Genomic DNA, 11,937 nt, shown 5'->3' on the forward strand with positions numbered 1-11,937 from the left:
TATTCGTACCAAGGGTTCAAATCTCTCTCTTTTCGTTTCCATTGATAACTTTCTATTTTTTTCTTTCAAATTTAGCAAAGTTCTATTTATTTTTTCCCCAGTAAAATGCGTGAAATAGCTAAAATAAAATATTAAAAAAAATAAAATCAAGCAAGAAAAACGAAAAATTTTATTTCATTCTTCACGTCCAGGATTACATTCTAGATCATTTGATAAGAATCTAAAATAAAAAAAAAAAGACATTCAAAATACTAATTATCTTTTTTAATTAGTGGAGATGGCTGATCGGACGAAGGCAACGGATTGCCAATCCGTTGTTCGAGTTATTCGTACCAAGGGTTCAAATCTCTCTTTTTTCGTCTCCATTGATGAGCTTTTATTTTTTTTCTTGCAAATTTAGTATAAAAGAGTGAACCCGAGCGGGTCGGTACTTCTACGGTGATGAATACGGACATGGCCACACCTCGTCTTCTCCGCCTCATCCTAGACCTGCAAACAAAAAGAAGAAAGAAAAACGGGGATGTAGAGACGGCCGGTAGAGGAAGAATCCTCTATTTCAGCTACAAAAATGTTTGCCCCATAGATCATGCCCTAATAAGGAGGTGGGGAACTCCTTATATAGGAGATATGGGAAACCTTAACCTCTATGGACCAGACCCAGTTAGGGGTTTTCTCTACAAGCCCACAACCTAATGTAGTATAAACTTCAACGCGCTAGGCTTCGCGGGTTAGTACACAATAATAATAAACATTGATATAAAAGACGATAAGTAACGTGTAACCATTTAGGTCGAGTCAAGTACCTTACCTCCACATTTAGCAAACCCTGTTTATTTTTTTTTTCCTTAGTTAAATGCGTGGAATAGCTAAAATAAAGTATTAAAAAATGTAAAATCAAGCAAGAAAAACGAAAATTTCATTTCATTCTTCACGTCCAGAATTACATTCTAGATCATTTGATAAGAATCTAAAAATAAAAAAGACACGTAAAATACTTTACAAATACCCAACAAATAATAAATAAGTTGGATACAATTATACAAAACATAATTATAAGTCAGATATTAAAATTAGTGATACCCGACCTATACTCGACTCATCACCAACTTTCAACAAATATCCTATCATCCCATAAAAATATCTAATATTCAGATTTGAGACGGTGGGAAACGAATCAAATAATAGTGTCCAAGTTCAAGTGTGAAACCCAAAACTGAAATAAAAATAAATAAATACATAAATTCACAATCTACGTTTCAATTTCTTCACATCCACGTTCCCACTAACCCTAATTCTTCTAGGGTTTTCAACACACTAATTTCTTTCTCTCAATCTCCGAATTCACCCTGATTCAACCCCCAATTTCGTTTCACTTTCAGGGTTTCCTTCACCAAACGACACTACGTTCATTCCTGTTTCTTCTTATTCATTCGATCACATCTTATAATGGTGGGTTCGGAGGTTTTACCTTCGCCAAAGCAGCACGGGGTTACGAAACCCTTGTCGTTAGCCGGACCGTCTAACGCTGATTTATTAAGAACCAAGAACTTGAATAAGGTGGGTTTTTCATGTGTTTTAATTATATTTATTAATATAAAAGATATTAGGGTTTCTTTATTTAAATAATTTATTGGGTTCTTGTAGTTCTTGGTTGATGCTGGATTGTATGAAAGTAACGAAGAAACTGATAAGAGAGAGGAGGTTCTTGTTAGAATTAAGCAGGTGGGTTTTGACTTTTGATTCTGTTTTGGTTGTTGTAAAATAACTGAATTAGTTATGATTATTGCTGACACATGGTATGCGTTCACAAATAAATTTAATGTTTTTTTCTTTTATGATTTGAATTATTATTTTTGCAAATTTTGTTTGTGTAGATTGTGGTTGATTGGGTGAAGCAACTTACGCGTATACGAGGGTATACCGATCAGATGGTTGAAGATGCAAATGCTGTGATTTATACTTTTGGATCGTATCGGCTCGGGGTAAGTTACTAGTGGTAAATATTAAATAACCGTCGAGGATTTTAGTTATCGGTAATTGGTTGTGTAATGTCAAACTTTGGTGGTAGGTTCATGGTCCTGGGGCAGATATTGACACCTTATGTGTCGGGCCGTCTTATGTGAATCGAGATGTAAGTCATAGTTTAGTAAGAAGTTAAGAGATTGTTTCCATGTGTGTGACTACGCCCACAACTCACGCTACGTATTTAATATCTATCAGGCGGATTTCTTCTTTGTTTTGCACGACATATTAAGCGGGATGGAGGAAGTTACGGAACTTCAACCGATTCCGGATGCTCATGTTCCTGTCATGAAGTTCAAGTTCGATGGGATATCTATTGATCTTCTTTACGCCAGTGTTTCACTTTTGGTTGTGCCAGATGTAAGTTTTTTGCGGTTTTGCGAATAGCATCTTTATTTTCACTAAACATTATTGTCTCAAATAATATATTTGAACAGAATCTAGACATCTCCGATGTTTCTGTATTGTACGACGTTGACGAGCCTACAGTTAGAAGCCTTAACGGTTGCAGGGTTGCTGATCAGATTCTTAAACATGTTCCAAATGTTGAGGTCTGATTTTCTTACTTGTTAGGTGTTGGTGTTGACCAACTTAGTTGACTTTGTTTTTTCAACTATTTTTATATCCTTTTCAGCATTTTCGTACAACACTCCGATGTTTAAAGTATTGGGCCAAACAGCGTGGCGTTTATTCAAACGTAAGTAGATGGATGGATCTTGATTTTTTTAATTTATTTTTCTTTTTATTGTTGACCATGTGACGTGTTTGTCTTTATCTTCAGGTGACGGGATTTCTCGGTGGTGTAAACTGGGCGCTTTTGGTGGCACGGATATGTCAATTTTATCCAAACGCTATTCCGAGTATGCTAGTATCAAGGTTCTTCAGGGTTTACACGCAGTGGCGGTGGCCAAATCCCGTAATGCTTTGTGCAAAAGAAGAAGAAGAGCTAGGATTTGCCGTGTGGGATCCCCGTAGGAACCCCAAGGACCGCACGCACCACATGCCGATAATAACACCTGCGTACCCCTGCATGAATTCTAGCTATAACGTCTCCACTAGCACACTTCGTGTCATGACAGAACAATTTCAGTTCGGAAATAGAATATGCGAGGTATGGTAATTAGTTAATTACCCGTTTACTGTTCTTTGGGTGTTTATTTTTACTTTGACTTTGACTTTGACTGTTGACTTTTTCAGGCGATTGAACTTAACAAAGCGCAGTGGCCTGCATTGTTCGAGCCGTATATGTTTTTCGAAAGCTACAGAAACTATCTTCAGGTTGATATTGTTGCTGCAAATACCGATGATTTGCGTTCGTGGAAAGGCTGGGTTGAATCTCGTTTAAGGCAGTTGACTTTAATGGTAATGAGTCCAAGTTCGTTGACCTGTTGATGCTGACCGTTGACTTTTTTAATATAAAAATATTGTTTTGGCTTTTTTTATAGATTGAGCGGGACACATCGGGGAAACTGCAGTGTCATCCGTATCCGCATGAATATTCCGATCCGTCAAAGCAATGTTCGCACAGTGCGTTTTTCATGGGATTACAGAGGAAACAAGGAGAAGTGATTCAAGAAGGTCAACAGTTTGACATCCGTGGTACCGTTGACGAGTTTAGGCATTCCGTGAGCATGTACGCCTTTTGGGTACCCGGGATGGAGATTTACGTTTCTCACGTGCGTAGACGACAGATCCCGTCGTACGTGTTTCCAAACGGTGACAGACGTGCTCCGTTATCAAGTCAACACCTATCTGAGGAAGTTTCCAGAAAGAGAAAATATAACGGAACACGTGTGGAACAAAACGAGCGTCGTAAAAGGAAGCCAGTAAGCCCACAAAATCGCGATTCGGTTTCTCCGGTTATCGTGAATCATTCGCACGGGATTCAAGAAAGCAACTTGGAGAACACGTGTGGTAACGGTCAGGTGTTTGAAGCTGTTGAGGTTGTGGTTATGGTTATTTAACTTTTTTTACTTTTTTTTTTCCGAAAATTACGTTTGTTGCGTTTACCATATGGGGTATTATGGTAAGTTGTTCGAAAAAGGCTAAAGGGTGTGGGAACATGGGTTTTTCTAATATTTGATTTTTGGTTGTGTTTTAATATTGTGAAGCCGAAGATAGAAGTGGATATGGTACTAAATTCGAGAACACAAGCAGCCGTCTTGGAGCAGAAGTCGGTAACAAGGCAAGTGTTGTTAAATTTTACGGTTAATTTATTTATTATTAATTTATTTCGGTTTTGTATGGGTTTGTTTGCGTATATCAGGTTAGGCGTGACGTCAACGGCTTGAAAAAGAAGAGTAAAGCGTGCGTGTTGGTAGAGAACAGAAGCCGGAAGTTATGGTAAGTAGTAATGGTGTTGTGTAACTTGCTTTGTATCTCTGGCCATGATTGTTTTCTGCACAGCAAGCTGGATGGAAGGAAGAAATTAGAGGTGGTATTGAGTGTTGATTGTTTAGGTTTAGGTGTGAGTGTGTGATTATGTGTTGGTTAGAAATATTTTGAGGAGAGTAGAGGGTGAGGGCTAACTTGGTAATTTTGTAACTTTGATACATCTATATTAATATTAGTGTGTGTTTAAATTGATGTGTTTTGTATTTGTGATTTTTTTTTTTTTGCTGAGCTCTGCGTGTTTAGTTTATGAAAGCTCGAGCATGGCTCATTAATGTTTTTCTAACTCAAGCTCGGCTTAAAATCGCTAGTTTATTATTTATTAGATAATTAGTTATTTTATTTTAATAAATATATGAATCTTAGGTATTTATGTTTCATATGTAACAAAAGAATATTACTTGGTTATGTAACTTATGTTATTATAATTATATTAGGTATGTATTGTACATTTGTAATGTGTAAAAATAAAATAAACGTCTTATCATATTTTTGCAACTAATAGTAAACATGTAAGACCTATGTACAACCTTGATAAAATGATTAAGAGTAAACTTCTGTTTTACTCCATGTGGTTTGGTCCTTTTAATGGTTTTGCCTCAAACTTTTAAAAATAGCCATTTTCCGTCAATAGTTTGCTATGGTTTTTCCATTTTGCTCCCATGTTGTTTGGTCATTTTAATGGTTTTGCCCCAAACCTTTAAAAATAGCCATTTTCCGTCAATAGTTTGCTATGGTTTTTCCATTTTGCTCCCATGTTGTTTGGTCATTTTAATGGTTTTGCCCCAAACCTTTAAAAATAGTCATTTTCCTTCAATAGTTTGCTATGGTTTTTCCATTTTGCTCACTGCAGGGGGCGAAATGAAAAACAGACAATTTAGATGGAGTTAGAGGTGGGGAGCAAAACGGAAAAACCATAGCAAACAATTTGGATGGAGTTAGAGGTGGGGAGCAAAATGGAAAAACCATAGCAAACTATTGGAGGAAAATGGCTATTTTTAAAGGTTTGGGGCAAAACCGTTAAAGTGACCAAACCACAAGGAGCAAAACGGAAGTTTACTCTATGATTAATATGATGTTTGGGCTCGATCCTCTTTGTTAAATGAGCTGATCGTGAGTAAATTTTTGCTTGTTCCGAAGTTTTCATTAGCTGATCTTGAGTAGCTCATAACAAGCGCACGATTTGTTTTATACACCTAGTTCAAATTCAAAACCAGTGAATGTAGGCAATCCATATTTACTAAAAGGCAAAGAAAAGACGAATCATACTAAAAATCTAAACTTGATATTCCCACAAGTTTTTAACACTAAACCATCACAAATGTGAAGAAAATTTGATTAGAAAAACCAATGTTACATAATATGATTCTCCCAACCAAAACACAACAACAATAGCTTCTTCTTCTTCAATCCAACTTGATTCATATAAACAAAACACTGCAGCAAAAAGCTAACACTCTACCATCATCAAACTTTACTCCTCTTCCTTACTTCCCACTACAATAAACCATAAAAAAAACCGATTAAAAATAACCTTCTTCAAGACGCAAACACAAACGACAAGTTGGGTTTACTCACAACGCGATATGTTAGAAATTTCCGAGCTCTTTATCACACGCAGCCTCTTAACTGAAGAAACAAACATGCTGCAAACCACATGCCCAAAAAAAAAATACTTAGAATATGAAATAAAAAACAAGGCACACTTGCATTAGTTTATAAAAAAGACAAGTCAGTAAAATGAGTTGTCATTTCAAAATATCATTGTGATCTAGATTCCTGTATTAAAAGGAAGCAAATTTGCTTACAACAAGCATCTTATGAGTCTATATATTATTAAGAGTAAAGTGCACGGATAGTCCCTGTGGTTTGGTGGAATTTCACCTTTAGTCCCCAATTTTCCAAAATTACACTCTTAGTCCCTGTGGTTTATAAGTTGTTACTCGGATAGTCCCCAAAGAGGATGGAGGTTAGTTTTTTTGGTTAAGTGGGTGTGAAATGACAAGGACTATCCAAGTAACTTGTCAAACCACAGGGACTATCCGAGTAACAACTTGTCAAACCACAGGGACTATCCGAGTAACAACTTGTCAAACCACATGGACTATCCGAGTAACCTTCATCCGCTTAGGGGCTTATCCGAGTAACAACTTGTCAAACCACAGGGACTAAGAGTGTAATTTTGAAAAGTTGGGGACTAAAGATGAAATTTCACCAAACCACAGGGACTATCCGTGCATTTTACTCTATTATTAACAAAGGAATGATACGCAACTATTTTACAGGAATCTCTAAGTGCAGACAAAACCAAAAAAAGTTGTGTTTAGAACCACTAGTTGAGTATATTTAAAAGTGGAAAACAAGACAATATACATAAACAAACAGTAGATGTCCCACTACTCATGTTTAGAAACGTCTCAATTACGACAAGCATTTATATTAATTTTTGTGACAAAATGCATAAATATTATTAAGTGATGAGATGCTTACTGCCATGGGACATCCCCAACAAGCATCCTGTCTCCTTCATTATCCTCATAAACTAAAGTATATTCCCCTTTCCCATCTAACAAACCGGTTATCGGTCTTTCGTGTTCACGGTTACCGTTAACCCGAGCTCCGGATGTGTCGTTTTGAGCTGCGGAAACATGTTTGACAAGTCAGTACTCTTTAACATATGCATAGCCTGTATATAGGGTTGCAAACGAACCGAACGTTCAGCGAACAGTTCATGAACTATTTGGCGGAAAGTTTGTGTTCGTTTAGTTAAATGAACGAACATAAACAAAGGTCACGTTCATTCACATATGTTCGTGAACATCCGGTAACATGTTCGATAGTTTATTAGGGTTTTATTTTCTATAGGAAAAATTACAAGTTTTGTCCTTTATCTTAATACCACTTATCAGGCGGTGTCATTTTTAACGAATTTTGAAAAGTTTTGCCCTTTACAAGGAATTTTGTTGCACGTTTTGTCCTTTAGGCTTAACCCAGTTAGATTTTCTTGTTAAATCTTCTCATCCAAGGGTATTTTAGTCTTTTTACCCATTTAACAAGAAAATCTAACTGAGTTAAGCCTAAAGGACAAAACGTGCAACAAAATTCCTTGTAAAGGGCAAAACTTGTCAAAATTCATTAAAAGGACGCCGCCTGATAAGTGATATTAAGATAAAGGACAAAACTTGTAATTTTTCCCTTTTATATTTTATTTCAATACTACAAAATTCTCACTAACAAAATATTTAATATATTATATTGTATTGTGTATTTAATAAAATATTTAATATATGTTCGTTTTAGTTCATGAACGCTTGTTTGTGTTTGTTTTCCTTCATGTGATTGTGTTTGCTTGTTTTCATTTGTATTCATGAACGTTTGTTTGTGTTCTTTTCCGCACGTTTTTGTTCATTTTGTTCGTTACCTAAAATTAATGAACAAACACAAACGATCACGTTATTTTTCTTAATGAACGAACACGAGCGATAAATCTTGTTCAGTAAGTGTTCATGAACATTTCGTGAACACATTTTTCTTAACGAACGAACACGGTTCGTTCGGTTCATTTGCATCCCTACATGTATACATAAGCTTTAATTAATCTAACCTGCAAGAAGTCCTCTAAAGAGTTGATCAACAGCAACAGAAAGCTTTTCATATGTATCATAAGCATTAAGATCAACTTTTCGACCGATCGGGACACCGTTCATATTGATCTTCACAAAGAAACCTTTCTGACACTTTTCCACTGTTTTTTCCTTCTGAACAACGTTGTTTGAAACAACAACATTTTGAGAATCAGAAACAGGAGCCTGTTTTGAACTGCTGCTACTTGCAATATTCTTCCTAAATGACCTTATTGGAGGCCATCCCACAACTGGGGCAGGTGCACTTCTTCAAGATTGTCAAAATACCAACAGTTAAAAACTTAAAATCAATAAATCACTCAAATTTGGTAAAAAGATTGAATTTTTAGAAAAACCCATGTAAATTGTTGTCCAAATACCAACAGTTAAAAACTTAAAATCAATAAATCATTCAAATTTGGTAAAAAGATTGAATTTTTAGAAAAAAACCCATTTAAATTATTGTCAAAATACCAACAGTTAAAAACTTAAAATCAATAAATCACTCAAATTTGGTAAAAAGATTGAATTTTTAGGGAAACCCATTTAAATTATTGTCAAAATACCAACAGTTAATAACTTAAAATCAATAAATCAATCAAATTTGGTAAAAAGATTGGATTTTTTAGAAAAAACCCATGTAAATTATTGTCAAAATACCAACAGTTAAAAACTTAAAATCAATAAATCACTCAAATTTGGTAAAAAGATTGAATTTTTAGAAAACCCCATTTAAATTATTGTCAAAATACCAACAGTTAAAAACTTAAAAATCAATAAATCACTCAAATTTGGTAAAAAGATTGAATTTTTAGAAAAACCCATTTAAATTATTGTCAAAATACCAACAGTTAAAAACTTAAAATCAATAAATCACTCAAATTTGGTAAAAAGATTGGATTTTTAGAAAAACCCATGAAAATTAAAGCTAAAATGAATTAATTTGTGGCTGTTAAAGACTGGTACACACCCATGATACTGCAAAAAAATTAATGACAGATAAGATTTAGAAAATCATGTAGCAGAGTGTCACCAGTAGTGTCCAAACAAAACAAAACAAAGATACACGAGTTGGTGAGTTTCCCAAAAATATGAAACAGATACATACAAAGAAAAATATAAACAAAAAAATATATCAAATTATTCAAATCCAAGAGAGAGAAATACATGATTTTTTTTTTTTTTTGGTATATGCATGGACAATGAAAATATGAAAAAAAAGGGTACCTTTTCTGAGCTGCTTTTTGTGGCAATTTGTGGTTTTTTTGTGCATCTAAAGAGACAGACCAATCTTCAACACCAGGTGGACCAAGCCTTAACTCAAGCTTCTTTTCATTTGATTCTTCAAGATTATGATCATCCTCTCTTTTCACCAGCCAGTTTCTCTCATTAGGAATCAAATCCAACAGTTGAGGATGAGCCTCATCTTTGATCCTTGAATACCCACCATCCATTTTGACTTTTTCTTCAAGAATGTTTCAAGATTTTGCAAAAATCAACCAAAGAAAGTGTCTTTTTCACAAACCCAACTGCAAAACATCAAACAAGATAAAACCCATTAGAAAAATACATATATAAAGAAATCTTGTTATATATATATATTATATTACCTGCTAGAACAAGACTTTCTTGCTATGAAGAACACCAGCAAGATGTAATGAAAGCTCTATGAAATTAATATAACAGAACTCCAGATGGGTGATGGAAATAGGGTGGTAAAAAGTTAATTTCTTTTTGGGATTTGCAAGACACAGAATATCTTTTCTTGATTATTTCCCTATTTTCTGTGTCTGTGTGTGTGCTTTATGGCTATAGAGATAGCTATGGGTGTCTCTAGAGGTCTGGTCTGTCTCAAATCTTGAAGATTGCAGAGCATAGACCAATAGGGAGGAACAAGGTAGTAGAAATATGAAGCAAAAATGAGGAAAAGAGTAAAGGAAATAAGAGAAAGAGAGATTCTTTTTCACTCAAAACACACAGTGAATGTGTGTGTATGCAACACGTAGATATATACTAGAGACACGCAACCATCTTTCTTCCCAATATATATGTTGTTTGTTTCAACAAGCAAAGCGTGCCTTGTTTCTTCCTGAACCAAACATTAAAAGGCATAAAAATATTCTCTTTTCACACACTTACACTTGTAGCCTATAAGCATAGGGTCTATTGGTTTTTATATTATAAAAACTAGAATAGACTGTCACATACACATCACCTCAGCTCCCTCTTCTTCCAGCAACTCGATTTAATTGGCCTATAAGAGCATTCATATTCAAAGAACCAAATTCTGTGTAACGTGTTTTTAAAATATAAAAAGTATAAAAAGTGGTTGTGAGTGGAGGAGAGAGAAAATGTTACTGTTCATCTGTATATTTAGGGGGACACTCTTCACCCCCTATAACTTTTTAATATATTTTGAAAGTGGTGGTGAGTGGAGGAGAGAGAAAATGTAATAATAAAGGTATAAAAAATATTATTTAATTGAAAGTGAGAGAGAAAATGTAGTGTTTTTTAGTATAATTTAAGGTGAAAATATAGTGGAATGGATGTGAATGCTCTAATAACGCACCTCCCTATGCTTCTTTTTTTTATTATGTTTTAATTAAGTTTTTATCCAATTTAAACATATTCAATCTTTTTTTTTAAATGTGAACTTCATTAGAAATAAACCAATCCCGAAGGCCGGAGCGGCACAAAACAAACAAACTACATGATTACAAACTTACACCAATCTAACCAACTAATTGAATGATACTTCGATCTATACTTAAACCATAAGAAATCCAAGGATCTAATATCACTGAAAATCTCTTCCACCTTAGCTTGTTTCCCCAAAAATCTGGTTGCATTCCTCGTCTTCCAAATGCACCAACACGATATCATCACTATGCCGTGAACCGCTTTCTTTTCTGCCGCATTTTTACCACAGAAATTATGGAACTCTAACAAGTCTCTAAAAGAGAAAACAATCAAATTTGGGACCCGACACCAAGAGCTGATTTTATGCCAAAGAACAATCGATATCACACAAGAGGAAAATAAGTGCTCAACTGTCTCATTGGAATAATTGCAGAGATGACAGCTGTCATTAGAGACAAAAATACCTCTCCTAGAGAGCGCATCCACCGTCGGGATACGATTTAGCTCCGCTCTCCACGAACAAATGTTGCATTTGATCAGGACCCACTTGCTCAAGACCATGACATACCGGCTAGTGTAGTCTTTTCTGCTCCAAATGAACTTTCTAACCGACCCGACGCTGAAAATACCGGAACTATCCCCAGACCACTTCCACACGTCCCTGCTATTTGAGAGCAAAACAGAGCCTAACTCCTGATGTAAGCTGTTCAATTCAGAAAGTTCTGCAACGGAATTGGGATCATGACGCCATAACCACAAGCCATCGTCCACCAAACGATCCCTGACCGAGCAATTTTTAACCACCTCTAAGCCGAACAAATTTGGGAATCTGACCTTAAGAGGCATATCCGCCAGCCACGGGTCAAGCCAGAAATAAATGTCTACCACATTATAAGGTAATTAACTTTTAAGTAAAGAAAGATTAAGGTGAAACAATCAAGAGCATGAACATTAATTTTAGAGTAAACTGCCAAAATAGTTCGTTTGGCCACTTTTGTCACTTTAGTCCAATACTCAAACCTTTTGAATCTTGGTCCATATGGTTTCAATTTTGTTGGCATTTTCATCCAAAATCAAAATCTGGTCAGATTTTTCAGTTAACATCCAACTTTTTTTTTTCTTTTTCCTCCCTTTTAATGAAGGGCGAAATGGTCTTTTAACATTTTATTATAACAAATTTAAAAAATCTGACAATTTTGCCCTTCATTAAAAGGGACATTAAATAAAATGACATTAAATTAAATAAAATAAACGGGGAAGA

At 35.1% G+C, this 11,937-nt stretch overlaps 2 protein-coding genes across 4 annotated transcripts; one reads left to right on the forward strand and one right to left on the reverse strand.

Moving 5' to 3' along the window:
- The first annotated feature begins 1,164 nt into the window (after positions 1-1,164).
- LOC110880150 (nuclear poly(A) polymerase 4) lies at positions 1,165-4,610 on the forward strand. 2 transcript variants are annotated; one of them, XR_002559233.2, is made up of 13 exons: positions 1,261-1,557; positions 1,645-1,722; positions 1,875-1,982; positions 2,069-2,131; positions 2,221-2,382; positions 2,460-2,573; positions 2,657-2,719; positions 2,804-3,133; positions 3,220-3,384; positions 3,468-3,965; positions 4,134-4,207; positions 4,289-4,365; positions 4,429-4,610. XR_002559233.2 is itself a non-coding variant. In XM_022128726.2 (12 exons), the coding sequence occupies exons 1-12, from the start codon at positions 1,447-1,449 to the stop codon at positions 4,311-4,313; spliced, it is 1,791 nt and encodes a 596-aa protein (XP_021984418.1). In that variant the 5' UTR covers positions 1,165-1,446; the 3' UTR covers positions 4,314-4,601. The 2 variants fall into 2 exon arrangements, 1 of the variants encoding a protein (XP_021984418.1); XM_022128726.2 differs by having other exon boundaries at positions 1,165-1,557; positions 4,289-4,601.
- Positions 4,611-5,665: 1,055 nt separating this feature from the next.
- LOC110880149 (auxin-responsive protein IAA26) lies at positions 5,666-10,174 on the reverse strand. 2 transcript variants are annotated; one of them, XM_022128724.2, is made up of 6 exons: positions 9,647-10,174; positions 9,264-9,565; positions 8,018-8,301; positions 6,904-7,051; positions 5,992-6,059; positions 5,666-5,910 (listed from the first exon to the last, which is right to left on the reverse strand). In XM_022128724.2, the coding sequence occupies exons 2-6, from the start codon at positions 9,488-9,490 to the stop codon at positions 5,888-5,890; spliced, it is 750 nt and encodes a 249-aa protein (XP_021984416.1). In that variant the 5' UTR covers positions 9,491-9,565; positions 9,647-10,174; the 3' UTR covers positions 5,666-5,887. The 2 variants fall into 2 exon arrangements, with proteins under 2 accessions (XP_021984416.1, XP_021984415.1); XM_022128723.2 differs by having other exon boundaries at positions 8,018-8,304.
- Between the last annotated feature and the right edge of the window lie 1,763 nt (positions 10,175-11,937).

Source organism: Helianthus annuus, chromosome 9 (genome assembly GCF_002127325.2).
Source record: "Helianthus annuus cultivar XRQ/B chromosome 9, HanXRQr2.0-SUNRISE, whole genome shotgun sequence".
In the NCBI taxonomy this organism is placed as follows: domain Eukaryota; kingdom Viridiplantae; phylum Streptophyta; class Magnoliopsida; order Asterales; family Asteraceae; genus Helianthus; species Helianthus annuus.

What these genes read in the sequence shown, in the direction of transcription:
- LOC110880149 (XM_022128723.2), bottom strand. Translation starts at nt 9,490, where the DNA reads ATGGATGGTGGGTATTCAAGGATCAAAGATGAGGCTCATCCTCAACTG. An exon ending in CTTTAGAGGACTTCTTGCAG is followed by an intron (nt 7,052 to 8,017) that starts GTTAGATTAATT and finishes ATGTTTCCGCAG; the next exon opens with CTCAAAACGACACATCCGGA. An exon ending in GTTGGGGATGTCCCATGGCA is followed by an intron (nt 6,060 to 6,903) that starts GTAAGCATCTCA and finishes TGTGGTTTGCAG; the next exon opens with CATGTTTGTTTCTTCAGTTA.
- LOC110880150 (XM_022128726.2), top strand. Translation starts at nt 1,447, where the DNA reads ATGGTGGGTTCGGAGGTTTTACCTTCGCCAAAGCAGCACGGGGTTACG. An exon ending in TTGGATCGTATCGGCTCGGG is followed by an intron (nt 1,983 to 2,068) that starts GTAAGTTACTAG and finishes CTTTGGTGGTAG; the next exon opens with GTTCATGGTCCTGGGGCAGA. An exon ending in AACATGTTCCAAATGTTGAG is followed by an intron (nt 2,574 to 2,656) that starts GTCTGATTTTCT and finishes TATCCTTTTCAG; the next exon opens with CATTTTCGTACAACACTCCG.